Source organism: Actinia tenebrosa, unplaced genomic scaffold (assembly GCF_029948245.1).
Source record: "Actinia tenebrosa isolate PJP-AT-01 unplaced genomic scaffold, QUT_ActTen_1.0 PGA_scaffold16__25_contigs__length_10494907, whole genome shotgun sequence".
Taxonomy (NCBI): Eukaryota; Metazoa; Cnidaria; class Anthozoa; order Actiniaria; family Actiniidae; genus Actinia; species Actinia tenebrosa.
In genome coordinates, this window is record NW_028292576.1 from 8,142,568 (window position 1) to 8,159,828 (window position 17,261).

Here is a 17,261-nt window from a genome sequence, read left to right on the forward strand (position 1 = left end):
AGGAGAGAGAAGGGGAGAAAGAGATAATATTAGAAAAAAATAAACGTAAGAAATTATTAATCCGCTTTATAGAATAGTCGGGGGCGAAAAAGAAGGAAAAGAGAAAGGAAATAAGATGAGGAAAAGAAAAGAAAGAGGCCAAGAAAGAAAGAAAGAAAAAATTGAAACAAAATTGAAAGTACAAGAAGGGGAACTTACAAAAAAGACAATGGAAATGTCTTGGGTCATTTTTTTTCTACAAATTTATATTCACAATTAGTCATCTTTCATCTTTAGGCAACCATCATGCTATAAAACATTACAGGCATATATTTATCTAAATTCGGCAATTGAAAAAGGTTTCGCTTTCCGACTGTTTGAACCCGAACTCTGATTTTAAAATCGAAATTAAAAACACCGCGTTAAAAGGAGCCAAAATCATAACGTGGAGTCTTTTAGAGATTCCCTTTGAGGTTCCCCTAAACTACGACCTCTAATCATCTAATATCATTAGCTAAACTGTCGCCAGTAATATTCCACACGAGTAAAGCCTAAATATTTTATTGGGATCAAATGTATGAAGTCCTAATAAAGTATTCAGATGTACACCTAGTGTGTGCTGTTAGATGCTGAAGGGACTTCCCAGTCATATGGGTGCGTTCACAGTGTTGGCGTGATCACAATAAGTCAACATTCAAAATTTCCAAGTAGTACCGAAGAAACGTTTGACTTTATTATCTGCGATGAAAGGAGTATCTACAATTTCATACTTTCTTTTTTCTTTTCTTTTCTTTTCTTTTTTTTTTTTTTTTTTTTTTTTTTTTTTTTTTTTTTTTTTCTTTTCTTTCTTTTTCTTTCTTTTCTTTCTTTTCTTTTTTTTTTCTTTCTTTTCTTTCATTATTTTTCTTTTTTCTTTTTTTGTTTTTTTCTTTTTTTCTCTCTGTCTCTCTTCTTTTCTTTTCTTTTTCTTAATCGAATCGTGTTTGAAAAACTTTCACTTTAATATCGAATAACACTAAAAAAATTATTGGAATTTTTTAAATCGTCTTGAGCTATCTTGAATTCTAAGTAAAATAAAATCGCCTGTCTTTATACTTGAGTTAATGAAAACTGAGTTTCATATTGGAGCGGTCAGCAAAAATGAAATATATATAGCGGCGTATAACATCGTTCACTCCCCAGGGAACTAGTCACTGAAACACTTCAATCATAACAAGCTAAATGTCTAAGTATTCGTTGTTTCTGTAGTGAATCCGACGCTCAGAATTAATTTGAAAATTAAACAAGAAAAAAAGCGGTGCCCCATTTTTCTCACGAAGCGGCTTGGTTAATTGAAGGTGTATCTAGTGTTTGCGGTTAATAAGATATGATCCAAACAAACCTTCTTAATTAAAATGATATCAGATTGTTAGTATATTAGCCTGATATATGGATCTATATCGAAAAGATAGTTAGGTGCCAATTTGGGTGACGGTAAGGAACCTTTTTAACGACCAACGATTTTCACTTATAATGACCGACCCGCATGACACAAGTTTACTATCAAAAATACAGACTCTTACCGACTTTCTTCATCAAAATAAACATCAAAATTATCTCGTAGGTAAATGAGAGTTCCCTTGTTTAATTAAAAAAGAGGATTTCTATTTTTGAGGCTTGTCCAATGATTAGTCGAGTAAACAGTTATTGCGAGTAGCTAGTCTGATTGGAAACTTCGCAATTGCATTGGCGAATTTCCGACACTTCTATAATCCCAGATCAAACAAATACCTGGGATATTGAATACTAATATTAAAGCTAGGACTTCTTTTCAATATCATTTCGTATTTTGATATTAAGATTCACCCAACATCATAAATGGGAGACTTTTTTCTTGTCGCAGTTGAGAGCAAAATTAAATTGGAAGCTCGGTGGTTCTGGCATGTTTGCTCTATTTTCTCAGCTCGCGGAAAATCTATAGCCCACGTAATTACAAAATATGATTCTTCGTGGCAGAATGTGTCATCCATACTTAACTGATATATGTATTTTCACGAACGAATGGAATAGAAAATATGATTATCGTTGTTAGGACTGATTTATTCGATTCAAAAAACAAATTATCTCTGCTTGTGGAAAAACTCTTTTATTCTTAAAAAGTTAACGAAAGCTCCCCATTGGTGACTAGAAATGCAAACGGCTTGTCCCAGTGTAGTGCTTTGAATTCTCTTCTTATCATCCGCGTCTCGAAGACAGTCCTAATTGTCTCATTAGCAACACATCAGATTTAATTGAAAGAAGGGACCTTCTAGGATATGCTAATTAGCTAGCGATAAAGGTATCAAACCAAAAAACAGCATTGATTGAGAATTACTCAGTCCTTGGCGGACAGGCACAGCCTTTAAACCTCTCGGCTGACAAAACCTTCATAGCTGTTACGCCGGGAAAAAGAGATTTAGTAAATACTATTAGGGCTGGTGGGTTTGTAGTACACTTTAGTATCCACGAACTCGCTGGAACCATCCGAACAAGAACTGCGAACCGAACGAGTCCAAGATGTATACTACACCGCTATACATAGTACTTCCTTTAAGTATTCTTTCCATTGCCATTGTCGTCTCCAACGTTGCGGTGTGTTTTCTTGTTTGTCTGAACAAGAATCTAAGAACATTTACAAATGGTTTCATCGTGTCTCTGGCCATCTCGGATATTCTAGTCGGTGGCGTTCTCTTCCCTTGTTATTTGACTAATCCTGTTGGAACTGCTGATTTCATCGGCTATTTGGTGTCGATTATCCTTCTTGCTGGTGTTGCAAACCTCTGCACAGTGACGTACGATCGTTATTTGGCTCTTAATCAGCCTCTGGAATATTCCTTTAAAATATCCAGGATCTTCCTCAAGGTTGTGCCCGCATCTTGGATCATCCCAATCGTGTATTCTCTTCTTCCGTTGATCTGGAACACCGACCGAAGAGAGAAAATTCACAAGATCTACCTTATTGGACTACAACTAATTGGCGTCATAATCCCTTATATATTTATCATTATTGCTTATTGTACGATTTTTCGTCGTGTTCGTAGAAGCCTCAAACTCAGAAAACAGTTTTCGTTAAATTCCTCCAAGCGTTCAAAACAAGAGAGGAAAAGAGTGACAAGCGAAGCGAAAGTTGCCAAGGTATTTTTGATTGTATCTGCATCTTTTATTCTATGCTGGCTTCCAGTAATCTTCATCACCACCGCAGGAGAAATATTCGACAGAATAGACGTTATCCCAGAAGCACTGGAAATAATATCGTTCTTCACGATAGCTTTCAGCTCACTTGTGAATCCATTAGTGTATTCCTTCATGAAGCCAGATTTCAACAAAGCGATCGTGAAGGCGTTGAACCGTCATTTGAAGCGTGGAGGCAATTATACTACTAACGATCAAACAATTGCTTTAACTCCAATGTCTGTGACTGCCACCTACATTGCGGAATAAGGATTTCCTTATGGAAAAGGGCTCTTATTCGCAAACAGGTGTGTTTGAATAAAGAGACGATAGGCATCCGAACGCCAGCCATGTGACGCATTTCATGCTCACGAGCGTCGACAAAAACATTACTAATAACAGCAACTTTTATCTTGAAAACGAGCCACTACTTTCTATTTCCCAGTCGTTTTACACATGCATCTATCGGACTGGGGTTCGTCGCGTCTTTATGAACTATTTTATTCACAGCTCACAGTGTAATTATTTTAAAAGTCCTGTTAATAGCTGTTAATGTCAAATGTTCCAGACGTTCCGTGACACAGCAGCCGCTGGTGTCGAACGGAATCAGCTCAATGTACGAGAACACTTTCATTACCGTGTATCTATTTCTCCAAACAATTTTTTTATTGCTCCAGTGAAGACGTTATTATACCAGTTAGAAGCCAGAGTTTATTGGTATTGTTTGAGTTTGAAAGTTTACGTACCGAGTTGCTTGTCTTCGTCTTCATTGGTGGCCGAGATAACTCTTATCTCTGATGATCCGGGCCTAGCAGATATAAGCCGTAAATTCGTGACTCGCCTCAATTAAAGGCCCTCGGAATGCACTTTTGTCAGATTACCTTATTGATGAACTTAAAACAGCCCTTTTGCGCCAAAACACGTAACATTTTAGCTTAACCTAAAAACGATACAGTTTGACATGATATACTACCTATCGGGTCTTGAGCATGCGCATTGGACGCATTTATGTCGATAATGAATAGGTGGAATTCACGAAAGTGCGAGCTGAATGAAGCATCTCTTACCCCTCTCTAATTTATTTACTAATTTCTGCTCTTCTGAGCGTATTTTTTGAATTAATATTCGTCATCTTTTTTCCCAGCCCGAAAATGCCGAGAAAAGTTGAAATGAATATACTTCGTAATCGAATGACATAAAGATCCTTGACGATTTTTTATAGCAAATTTTGCATTCGAGTACTCACGATACAGACGTTCCGTGCTGCATCAGCTGTACCAGCCGCCCTTTTACCTTAGCTCAGGAACGCTAAAGCCAAAGGCGGTTTAATCGCCTTTAACTGAATTAAGATCAATTATTTGTGCGATTATTATTTAACTATATACGATTAGCTGGGAAGCTGCATGTCAAGAGGGAAGTTGTTTATCTTCTTACAGCAGATGAAGGATGACTGTTACCGACAGCGCGACGTGCAAAAGTATGACCGGCGATTATGTGATTCGCACATTTCGATGCGAAACTGGCTAGTTTTACCAAACAAGGCAAGTAAACACTCAGACTTTTTCGCTGCTTAGAGGTGTGCGGATACATTCTGAAGGTTGTTGATACTTTGGCGCATCGCGCTGTAAGGGGAGGACGGGATTGATGTTCAGCTACACCCTGTGCGAATAGATCTAATAAAGCAAATTTGAAGGCAATTTTCGAATTTTATCGATACCCTGAAAACTGGCCTCTGTGTTGGTTAAAGCAGGCTACTGCTACCTCCCAGATATAATTGGAATTTATTAGTGTGTAGTGTAGGTTTTATACGTGCAGAGGGAGAAAAACCCGACTGAACCTAAACAAGGGTCGCAGAACCTACATAGCACTTAGTAGATGTATTGTATTCAGAAAATCTAACGTCGTTCTCAGTATAATACAATAGTGATTGCATTAACAACTTTTATCAATATATCAGTACATCAACTGCTTGCTACGTAGGCTCTCCCTGTCTCTCCCATCAAACCCGAGACCCTAAAGGTGAGAGGCTAGTATATTACCTCTACACCACCCTTGATTCCCTGTCTTACGAAGATCAGTAAGGTTATGTAGTAACTGCTAATATGTATCTAAAGCAAGGCAAAGGTGAAGCAACTATATTAAACGTCGACAGGTCCTTGTTTGACGACGATATCCTCTAAACTAGGAAGCTGACGGTGCATTTACACAATATAGTTTTGGCGCATCCATTTTGACTCTTGGATTCTTTCTGCTCTGGTTTAATAAAATGATTTAAATTTACCCCATTATTCAACTGCAACACTGTACATGTTCGTGGCTATACGTTGGTCTCAGAGATAACACATAATCCCGGGATTTTCTAGTTTAATACGTGTTTACTAGTTTAGAGGGTGGCTATATTTAATTGCCATCAAACAGCATGAGCCTTCATAACTCGAAGCGTTAGTGGCCATCAACCATAAACCTCTTTACCTTGGGCGTAAAGTTTTGCCCATTTCGTGTCATTTCCTACACAGTACCGTTTCTTTGTTTAACAGTTGCGTATGAGAAGACATGAATATGGATACCTCAAACAAAGAATTTTATTCTTAAGGGCATGTCACGAGATAGACCTTTTCTCATGCGCAACCATCAAGGCCGGTTTATACTCTACTAATAAATAGACTACTTTGACGATACGGTGGCCATCTTGCCAGGTGGCAAAACCTGAAACGAAGATAGAGTTTCGTACGTTTCTTCAGTTTATGAATAACGGTGATCAATGTGCCGTAGTTATAGTTCATCTTTTGTTGAGGTGAGCTGTTAATATCAATCGTTGTCATTACTGTAACAAAGCCTTTATTTGACCCTTGAACGCCCCATAATGCTTTGCGATTCAAGTAGCCGCCGTATCGTCGAATTAGTTCAATATCCTCAAAACTGTTGCTCGCAACATATGCCAATAAAGTTTTGTCTGTCATTTGAAGTCGTACGCAAGTTGTACGTCAATAGCGCAGCGCACTGATTCTAAAAATAGCTTAAAGATTCGGACAAACATTGCATTCTGTTTAACCGCTACGAGGATTATACGAACCGATTTTATTATTTTTACTTAAAGTTACAATAATAACCCATGTAAACTAAGATCAACTGCGATCGGCTGTGAAAATTATCTGCTGAAAGTAAACTTGTAAGTTGGTTTGTCCGAATTTCGCCTTTGTCTTCGTTTTTATGACGTCACGGTTGCGCTGCGGTATTTACACGAAACAATTAGCCATTCTGAGGTCGATGAAAAAACTGGGTCGAGTTGCCATGCAGTGCACTGTGGGGCTATTTAAGGGGACATATTTCCAAGATGGCGTCTATTTTGTCCCCGACGAAAAGAGTTCCGCAATGCAATATCAGCTTGACACAGTTTTTTTAGTCCTTAAACTGGGAATGGGTATAGTTCCTGTCGTCAGCCTGTTGCGCGTGACAGTGGTGAGTAAATAAATCGGTTTTTGAGAAAATACTATAATCTAGGGAATAATACGTGGTCTGAAATGTGAACAAATTATACGCCCAAGGTAAAGAAAGAGCTGGTCTATTCTGACAATGTTCTAATGAACTTGGTGCTAGCTCACGTTATCGACGTGACCTGAAATTGACAGCAAAAATGTGAGATAACTGGCGAGATATAGTAATCCAAAGAGAACGAGAAACTCTAGTCCTTTTATTCCATTCTCCCCTTCCGTTCCCTAGTTTCTAGAGGTAGTAGTCCCTGATCGAGTAGCCTGCGTAGGGTCGCTCTAGGGGATTGGGGAAGGGGTGGGCGGGCCAAAACGCTGAATAAAGTCTGTCCTAGGACGAGATTAATATTGTTACCAATTTTCTCTCCTCCCCCAAAGTATGGAGGAACTGGGACAACAAGAATACACAATTTTTTTTTTTCAATTGTGCAAACTTTATTAATAAAAGTTACACATAAATGTCGACAAATCCAATTTTAACAGGAACTACAAAAACCACTCTTACTCCTGAATCTTTTACATTCTGTAATCAGAATGTATGTCGCGATAATCCATTATTATAGCTTTTCATATATCACTTCTCCTATCTCTTAAGTCATTAGGAGTTCACGATTAAGTACTTGTGTTTAAATTTCTGGTTAGAAATTTATCTTTTTTTTAAGGAATCAAAAACTTAACAGAAGTAAGTTTACTATATAGTTATACGATATAGGAATGTTTACGGCAAAACAACATTTGCTATAATAGATAATAAAAAATCCCTAGCCTTTGAGTAACAGAGAATGTAGCGAATGATTCTTGGTTGATCTTAATGTCCGGTTTATACGAGCACTTTCTCCTAAACCAAGCATTTTCTCTCGCAAGCTTTTCTTGTCTTGAAGTTGTTGGCATTGGGCTGGCATCCGCCATAAATGAACTTCATGCATTTCCCAACCTTGGGGTTGTAATAATAACGTGGTATGTATGCGAGACATGGACCGGTCTGTTTGGGTAGGACGCAGGCGGATTCTAAAATGAATCAGAGTAAAAAAATATTAATAAACTGAGGGATCTTTCAGGTGTTGAAGAATATTATTTATATATTTCTATAAAATAGGCTTCGCTTCGGCCATGTTGAACAAAGAGAAAAATGAATTTTTTATATGCCAAATAAAGAGATATTCTATTCCCTAAAGGGGAAGAATTTGATTCTGAATAGGACCATAATGCTTCGCGAATTTTTCTTCTTATTCTAATTTTGTATTCCCTCATGAGAATAGTTGTTTCATGGTTAGATATAGAGACTTTCGACACATGACTGCAGTCAAATCTTCTAGTTTTTTAGCTGTATAACGCGGGACCCCATTGAAAACCTCATTTGGAGAGGAAACAAATACTAACTTTTAGTACTACATGGTGATAATTAAACAATAGAAAAAAAAAAGGATTCTGTATGAAATAGTACTAATTAGTACTAATTAATGTTCACGGATTTAGTGCGAGCACTCTATGGGTTTCCTGCTTAAATATTAATTACTAAAAATAGAGTACAACAATGCATAACGTTCATTATATGACGCGCGCCGTGAGAGTGACAGATTGAATGCGCGCTCTAATTTGGGTGGGATCGAAAATTCATTATAACAATAGACCTCTTTAGCTTCGGCGTATCATTTATTTAATTTACGGTTATGCAACGGTTGTGCATGAGAAGACACATAAGAAAAAAAAGAAAAGGTCAATCGTATAAGATATTGGTAAAAGTGTTCTTACTTTTGGTTCTGCATTCGCAGGTCTGACAGCCATTGTCATCCACGATGTATCCATACTTGCAAGGCCTACACTTTCTGAGAGGACATGGAAGACGTGGTGGTGTTGGAAGGGAGTCTGGAAATTGAAACATAAAGAATAGTTGAAAGTGAGATTCTTATTCATTCATTTAGCAATGTTTAGACAGGCGGTCCAGTTCAGGTAAGGCAGGTTTGAATGGAAGCCATTTTGAGTTTTCCCTTTCTCTCTTCTCCCCCTTCTATCTCTCTATATTTTCATCCCCATCTCTCTCTCTCGTCTCCCTCCTCTCTTCTCTCCCCCCTCTCTCTCTTCTCCCCCTCTGTCTCTCTTCTCTCCCCCCTCTTTCTTCTCCCCTCTGTCTCTCTTCTCCCCCTCTGCCTCTCTTCTCCCCTCTGTCTCTCTTCTCTCCCTCTCTTTTTCCCCCTCCCGCCTCTCTCTCCTCTTATATCGCTCTCTCCTCTCTCTCTTTTCTCTCCCTTCTATCTCTGCATTTCCCTTCTCTCTCTTCTCCTCCCTCTCTCTTCTCTCCCCCCTCTCTCTCTCTTCTCCCCTTCTCCCCCCCCCCCCCCCCAATTTGTTGTTATCACAGTTGAGTTCTTTTGTATTTGAAGTCATTCGTATACAAGCGAGGTTATAATGTCAGTACAAAACTGACAACGTGTTACCTACTATTCACACAATTTCCCTATTTTTCAATGTAAATTAATTATCCTTTATCTTTTTTAGTAACTCTCAGTGAGGTTTAGAATTGTCACTAGGAAGATCAGGGAAATCAGAAAAAACTCTGGGTCCAACTGACAAAATGTCAGTCCATCTAAATTCCCTAATTAGCTAGTGACACTTCTAGCTAAAAATTCATAAATTTCCTTTCTTAGCTACCATCCTTCTATTAATCATTCGTAACGTACTCTCCTGTACCTGTGGTTTTCTCCAGCGTGCAGATTCCAAAAGGACTAGCTTTTGATTGGTTGGGTTTGGGTTGACAGACCATTCCAGGGTCGCAAAGGATTTTTTTACCGCTGATGTCGCATCGTGCACCTTCACCTGCAAGCTGTACGAGTGGCTCGGGTGCTGCGCAGATGTTCTTGCAAGTCCAGCTTCCATGGTAACAAGTGCTAATTTGGACATTCAATTTAAAAGTGAATAAGTTAGAGGTAGCTGAAAAAATGTTCTTTCGATGTCGTGAAAGACTTCCTTAACTTGGGCGTCATATTTTTCTTTTTTGCCATCTCAGTTATATTCTTATTCATAATTCTTGAGTCTTTTTATGTACAGCCATTAAATAAAGAAATGATGCTCAACAGAATGACACGTGGTCTGAAAGCAAGGACGCATACTCAAAGCTAAAGCGTCTATAAAGGCTTTGCACCATCACGATATTGCAGCCATGACAGGAGGCAGGAACAATTGAAACCTGGTCTAATCTGTTTTACATGAGAAAGGATTCAGTTTCCCAGGGAAGAACGACTCTATTGTTGTGCCTCTTGTCATGGCGGCCATCACGTGATGGTGCAAAGCCTCTATACACGAGGCAGTCTATATCAGTATCTTGAAGCTTTTGAGGGGAACGCCTTTAACTGCACCTGTAACGTTGCTCCTGCCAAATGACTTTAATGATAAATCAGAAATAACGTTTCTTGAAATATACCCGAATGATAATTAGATGCATGCTTACCATGATTCACATCGTCCTTTCGTGATCTTTTCACCGAACTTGTATGGCTTTCCTCCCATGGAACAACCTAAAGACAAAACGATGCGTTAAAGAATTAGCTCATATAAAAAAAACACAAAAAAACAAAGAAGTAAACAAAAAAGCAAACGAACGAACCAACAAACAAATGAATTATTAAAACAGATAAACGAACAAACGAAAAAAAACAAAACAAAACAAAACAAAACAAAAAAAAAACAAAAACAAAAAAAACAAAACAAAACAAAAACAAAAGCCAAAAACAACAAAAAAGAGCAACAATAAAAAACAAAAACAAAACAAAAACAAAAACGAACAAACAAACGAACATCGTCAATTAAGACTCCAACTTACGTTTGCAGGGTCCTTTTTTAAATCCAATCTCCTTTCCAAGTTTGCACTCGTATTTCCTTAGTTGGCATTCATTTTCATACTCGATGCCATTGGTCAGTCCACATACGGGTTCGTCAATGCTTTTACAATGTCTTGGGCATTCACACACTGCTGTTTCATCGATTACGGTACACGTTTGGTGAATGTGGCAACTTTTACCTGCACATTTGTCTGTAAACAGAATTGAAAGGGGCGATTGGGCACAAGTAAGTTGTTATTCCAATGATTGGGAAAAAGAAAAAAAGGGAATGAAATGAAAAGAGAACAAAAACAAGAACAACAAACAGGTGGTTGGCTTAGTTGGGAAGCACCGGTTAGTTGGGCTTTCACCAATGCGGCCCGAGTTCGATTCCTGCCGATCTCGATGTCGTATGTGAGTAGAGTTGTTTGTTGGTTCTCTCCTGTGTAGTATGTGAGTAGAGTTGTTTGTTGTTCTTTCCTGTGCTTCGAGGGTTTTTCTCCGGGCTCTCCGGTTTTCCTCCCTCCCCAAAAATCAACTTCTAAATTCTATATTTCGATCTTTGGGCTTTCATCTAGTTTGGAGCCTAGCTCTGTTGTGATTGTCCCACGCTGTGATACAACAGCGAAAGCTTTGTAGATAGTTCTTTTAGTTTATTCATGGCTCAGATGGTTTGGCACAGGACTAACGGCAAGTTTCGAGTCCCATTGAACAGCCACAATATACTTTATCATATTCAACTTACTTGGTTCGCATTTTCCAGAAAATAAACCGATGCCTCGATCAGGAATGACTTTTCCATTCTTACGTCGCACCACACAAGACAAACCCTTGTCGCATATACCGTTCATGTTCCATGGTCCACCACAGTGTTGTTGTTCGGTCTTGGCGCACGTGTCACAACAACCACACATATCCTTAAAACCAACACCTAGTAATATCAAGGATGAAAAAATCAATAATAAATAAATAAAATTAATTATACAGCTTCTCATTAATCCCATATAGGTAACTGTCCAATTATTTTCTTAATTGGACAGGTCCGTTGTTGATATGGGATTAATTAGGCAGCTATATAATTAATAGTTAATGGGATTTCATGCTCCCCAATTAAGAAATAATTAGACTCGAAAAATTCCTGACTGCCAAATTGGGCTCGGCCTACGGCCTCATCCAATTTTGGAATTTTCCTCGTCCAATTATTTGTTAATTGGACAGCATGGAGTCCTATTACATATACTAATAAGTTAACGTTGACCTATGGAATAAAAAATAAGATAAGTTTACAATAGGTGGGGTTCAACACGACGCGCCTAAATGTATATTTAACAATCACGTGACATTTCGTCGAACCCAGAGCTTCTCGGCTTTCCTCGACGAATTAAAATAAGGAGATCTGGGTACGAAGAATCGTCAAGAGACGAAATAGACGCTTTCGTATATAGTCTTCCGCCCAGTCACTCCATTGCCTGCGCTAAGAGATTGTCAAGTTAGACTGCAATACTCCTAAAGCACTCTGTGTACAATTCTTGACCCAGGATGCTATGTGACCCTTAGACTAGACTGTTGTCCAGTGTTGTTACTATAATAGGGAATATGCTTAATAGGGAATATGCTTCATAAGGAATATGGACACATTGAGAGAAGGAAAACGGGGAACTACTCTACTAAGGGTGAAACTAAGATGGAGACATTGACCCAGGTTTTAAACATCTTAGATATTCAATGTTTACAGACTGTACTTCAAAACTTAGCATTGACCTCTAAGCCGTTACAGAAAAATACAGACACCCATCACGACAATTCTAAATAAAGAAAAATGCATCCAAAAATATAGTTTCTTAGGGCATATATAAACAACGTGGACATGAAGCTGCAGGAACTTGAACATTTGCCAAGAGAAATAAAGAAAACGCTTAGTATTTTTTAAGTGTTTGTTACGAAGATAAGAAAGTGCAGGAATGTAGTGTAGAGGACTAGACGTGTGGCTTGGTTATCAAGAAGCGGAATGAGTATCTACAAGTTTCTCTGAGTGGGTCCTTTGTCATATCATCTTGCAAAGACGAAACAGCTCATCAACCAAGTGCCTCTTAGTAGGTCCTTCAATATTATCTTGCAAACGGCAAAACAGCAGTTCATCCGCTATCAATATGCAATGAATAAGAGTCTACGATAGAGGCTAGGGCGGCAAGTATATTAGTAGCAAATTAATGAATAAAATAGGTCGTAAAATACTGGTTTTCTTGTGAGGAAAGAAAGCTAAGAATTTTGTACTTTCCATATATAAAAGAAGAAAAACTCGAATATATATAAAATAAAAAATAAAAAAATAAAAAAAATAAAATAACGAAAGAAACCGGCTAAGAAAGGAACAAAGAAAAGAAGAAGAAGAAAAAAAAAACAACAACGAAAAAGAAGAACTGATGATAGTCGCAGACCTCCGTTTTTCTTGACCTTTACTTCAAAGTAAAAAAACCTTGCCGATCAAACACGTACTTTAATAAAATAAATAAAATTCCACAAATTGGCAACAACGGAATGACTTAAAGGATGGTATTAGTCATAAATCATAAACCTCTTTGCTTCTGGACGGTGTGGATCACATGACGTGACGCGCTCCTCCGCCTTCCTAATGATGCGTGCGGGTGTCTTATACCTACACGTCTCGTGACAAAAGCGTGCATTAAGCGTGTGACTGTAATCTACCTTAATACTCACAATCTGTTTATTTAACCACATCTAAACTACAGCGAAAAGAGGAGGACACGTTCGTGCAATCAATCGCAGATCAAAGCCTTTAAGACGTCGCTGCGTGCTGGCCCTCAAACGCCATAATTTTCATGCCATAAAAGTCATTTTCGTGTGCGAGAACGAGAATGCCCAAGGGGGAGTGGTGGTGGGAGTTGGTGCAATTCCTTTCCTTCGTAATGACTTCTTCGGAACCTCGTAAAAAATTGAATTGAAAGAACTATGTTTTTCAATCAGAGAAAGAGAACCTTACATGCACACCGACCTCGTCAACAAGATACCACAAACAGAGCACGTAATATGGGTTATGTTTCTTCTAAATATTTAGTTAAACCCTTGGAGACATCATATTTCCTGTCTAGACCTTTTTAAAGCACCACAAAGTGAAAGCGCTATAAAAATCCCTGATTCAAACTGATAAACATAAGTCTCACAACGTTTTAGGATGCACGGACGCACTTTCTGTCGACTATTTTTCCGCTACTATAAAAGCTTGTAAGCTAAGCTTGTGAGAAATTGAAATTTCTTGACGCTGAATTTTTAAGTGATGCTAGATTCTTTTAGAGATAGCTGTTAAACCGATTTTGTTAAGAAAATATATAAAAAACAAGTTTAAGGAGTAATAAAACAAAGCAAAGCTCAACTCGATAACCGCGGCCAACCACCAAACTTGAACTATGTATAATATGAGTCCAAACGGTCAGCACCACTATTAAAACATAAAGCAAAATTTGTCAAAGTCACGATTCTGTAAAGTTTTTAGTTGCCTTCTTCATTTTTTGAAAAAAAAAATTTTTTTTGTAGCAATCCCTGCATGCAATTTGTTTGTGTTTGCTCGATATTTCTTTACTGAAAGGAGAGGTTGCTCGATATTTTTTTCGTAGGTGAAGTGTTATATTTGGGGGGGGTTAACGCAACCCCTTGCTCAATTATTGAAGCACGTCCATTATTGGGAAGCACGGGAGGCGGTGTCGTATGCAAGTAGAGTTTCTAGCTGGTTCTCTCCTGTGCTTCGAGGGTTTTTCTCCGGTTCTCCGGTTTTCCTCCCTCCACAAAAATCAACTCCTGAATTCCAATTTTATCATGGAAGGAGGGTCACAGGTTTGTTAGCCTCTGGCTATTATTAAGTGCGACCCTCTTTAAAAAAATGACGGTTATAGTGTTGTTTGCAGTGTTTAAAGAACAAATGTTTACCCTGTTTTCAATTGGAATGAATGTTTCCGGCATCACTTTTGATCTTGTTTGTTTTAATTATTTTCTCTTGGACCTCACTTGCAGCGGATGTATTCAACTATCATGCCTTGATATAGGCCAAATACTGAAGACTTATTATCTTAAGTGAATCATATGAAAGATTAGAGTAGATAAGATACACGTGTCTCATTTTTGTTCGTGCGCAAGGATAAGACCCCAAGATAAGACCGTATTTTTAGCCCAGGAAAAACAAAACAAAAAAAGAACTTGCAATTTTGTTTACGATGTAACAGTCTCTGAAGAGTCCATTCTTTCTCAGTAAATCTTCCTACACTTTTGAGGGGTTTATTTTAGAAAGCGATTAATTCGTACAGATCTTTCCATCACCTTGAAGCGGCACAGGTCTTTTCATCTCAATTTTCTCTCATTTTCAAATTTTTGTACTAAGATAATCAATTGTAAAACAAAATAATAATTGTCCCTACCACATTACCTCCCCCATCCACAACCCCCTTATCCCCCCCCCCCCCCCCCCTATCTCCTCTTTCTTGCCGGTGTGCGCCCGCTAAAAAGATGATGAAATATTCTACTTCACTTACCACTTTTACATGTTGGAGTCTTGCATTTTACCTGATCACAGGACATACAACTCAAAGAGAGTACACACACGAACATGGCACTCAAACATAATGATAAATATAGAAGAGAATTCATTTTCATATCTGAAACAAGAAAAATACTGTGTTTTATCAATTGACTAGATATATTCACTCTAACGCAAGCACACTAGTACAATAAATGATTGAGATTTTTGCGAATAGTTTTTGCGCAACGCGATGAGAGGTATAAAGATTGCGCAAATGCTTAAGGAAATTAATCCTTTAATAAAATAGTAGTGCTTTAGCACGAAAATCTTCCGAAATTTAATTTGGCTGAAACTTCATGGAATAATCTTTAAGGGAATAGATAAAATTACATGATCAAGGTCCGGTTATCCCGGGTTTGATCGAAAGCTCGAACCACAAAGCACAACCGATATGCTGATCTTTCCATCAAAACGCTTTTTATTTTTGGAAATATTATCTTATGAAGGCACAGAGATCTCTGAAAGGTAAGGTAAGAGTTATTTTTAGTGGTTTGAGAGGACAGAAGGTCGAGAAGATCACGGACAAACAACCGCGGTATATGGTCTTACATCAAGGCAGGGCTGAGGGCTGGGCAGAAAAAAAGATCATACCACAAAATGTTTCTCGCAATGTCTGCCCTGGAAACAGGGGCCGTGCCTGTCTGCAGTCCTTCTCTCACTCTACTAGTAGGAAGCTAGCCTAGAAGCATTAAAGAAGGGACTAGCTATTTGATACAAGAAGTTTATTATGATATGAAGAAATATTACTGGACAAACAGGATTGGATGATTCGGCGAAGTCGAAAGGTTATCAACCGGCTAAGAGGTTCTTGCTGCCTTGAGCAAAATCAAAATATATCACACATGCAAAAAAAAAAAAAAAAAAAAAAAAAAACCAGCTGGAAGTTGTATTAAGGTTGTCATCACCCGCACCAAAGCTATCCAAACAACGACAACAAAATAAGACAGATCAAACCTAAATTACTTAGTCGTAGATGGGGCATCGCAATGTCGGTGGAAGTTCAAGTTTAGGGTTAGTTTTGCTCTGATTTGGACGCTCCTAAAAATTGCATGAGATCACGATTGCAAGTAACTAACGCGAGTCTGCTCGTATCGAGTTTCATCCAGCAAAAAGATTTTCAGAGCTGGGAACATGGAATCTATATCTACCAAGAAATCTCTTACAAAAAGAGCTTCTTTAACTAAAGTGTTTGCGAATTTTGAATGATAATATTTACAGAAACAATTACGAGGTTTAATGAAAAGTCTCTCCAAAGACGAAAAAATATTTTGCAATCACACTTGAACAGTAGGACTGAGATTGTTTAAAGATTGCCTGATAAATATTCCCAGCTTAAATCGCTTTTGAGAGAGTTGAATTTTAAAAAAGATAAAGAACTCTAAGAGAAGATATGAAGACCCGATAAATGAACTTATATGTTTTACCCGCTTGATGTTGGTCATCGACGATGCACGCAAGATATTTTTCAAGAATGCAGAAGATGCATGCACTGTATGACCTGTATGTTAGACTTGCTTGAAGCGCTCAAATACCTTCAAATTTTTCAACATTTTGCTTTCTAAACTCAAAGATTTCTCATAAGCTTTATATTCAAATATTATTGGTAAAACTAGAGAACTTAAGGTCAAAAGAAATATCTTTTGGTCCAACTTACCGTCAGCGTTGCTCGGAACGTCTTTACTTGTCGATATCTGATCCGCAAAAGAGACCTTTCTCTAGAAGTTCTAAGATTTACTGTAGCATCAGATTAACTAAAGGGTTTATATTTAATTTTCTACGTCATTAGTTCAGAGTTCAGTTGCGCCAAATAACGGAACCGGAAACTCCTTATTGCTCAAACTTTTATTTCCGTTAGAGCTTGATGATGGTTGTTACAATTAAAATTCCTTTTACATGACGTTCTCTTTAATAGTTATTTGGCTATTTTATAAGTGTGTCATATAATATTGGTAGAGTTTGTTTGTACGAAATTCTAGATACTTTCGGGATAATGTTTTGGTAAGAAGGCAACCGTGTAATACCCGGATAATGGCCAGAACAGGCCGCCCCGATCCTCACTCACAAAATTACATTATCAGACGACTTCAAACACGATAGATAGCGCTTTGTTGGTGGACACCCATGATACAGGATGTGGGTTGTTCAAATGCCTTTTAACTTAATTCTAGATATAGATACGATCTTGATAAGATATAAAACTGA

At 38.0% G+C, this 17,261-nt stretch overlaps 2 protein-coding genes across 2 annotated transcripts; one reads left to right on the forward strand and one right to left on the reverse strand.

Moving 5' to 3' along the window:
* The first annotated feature begins 2,303 nt into the window (after positions 1-2,303).
* LOC116301514 (octopamine receptor beta-2R-like) lies at positions 2,304-4,865 on the forward strand. The gene has a single exon (XM_031710586.1). The coding sequence runs from the start codon at positions 2,515-2,517 to the stop codon at positions 3,436-3,438; it is 924 nt and encodes a 307-aa protein (XP_031566446.1). The 5' UTR covers positions 2,304-2,514; the 3' UTR covers positions 3,439-4,865.
* A 2,219-nt stretch (positions 4,866-7,084) lies between these two features.
* LOC116301500 (uncharacterized) lies at positions 7,085-16,762 on the reverse strand. Its single transcript, XM_031710571.2, has 8 exons — positions 16,714-16,762; positions 15,013-15,135; positions 11,217-11,402; positions 10,474-10,683; positions 10,102-10,168; positions 9,345-9,541; positions 8,409-8,522; positions 7,085-7,664 (listed from the first exon to the last, which is right to left on the reverse strand). Exons 2-8 carry the CDS (start codon positions 15,131-15,133, stop codon positions 7,495-7,497), a joined length of 1,065 nt encoding a protein of 354 aa, XP_031566431.1. The 5' UTR covers positions 15,134-15,135; positions 16,714-16,762; the 3' UTR covers positions 7,085-7,494.
* Between the last annotated feature and the right edge of the window lie 499 nt (positions 16,763-17,261).

Bases quoted from the DNA above. Each gene is read 5' to 3' on its own strand.
- LOC116301514 (XM_031710586.1), top strand. From the start codon at position 2,515: ATGTATACTACACCGCTATACATAGTACTTCCTTTAAGTATTCTTTCC.
- LOC116301500 (XM_031710571.2), bottom strand. From the start codon at position 15,133: ATGAAAATGAATTCTCTTCTATATTTATCATTATGTTTGAGTGCCATG. The intron at 10,169-10,473 runs GTAAGTTGGAGT...TTTTGTCTTTAG, and splicing joins TAAAAAAGGACCCTGCAAAC to GTTGTTCCATGGGAGGAAAG. The intron at 9,542-10,101 runs GTAAGCATGCAT...TGTCCAAATTAG, and splicing joins AAAGGACGATGTGAATCATG to CACTTGTTACCATGGAAGCT.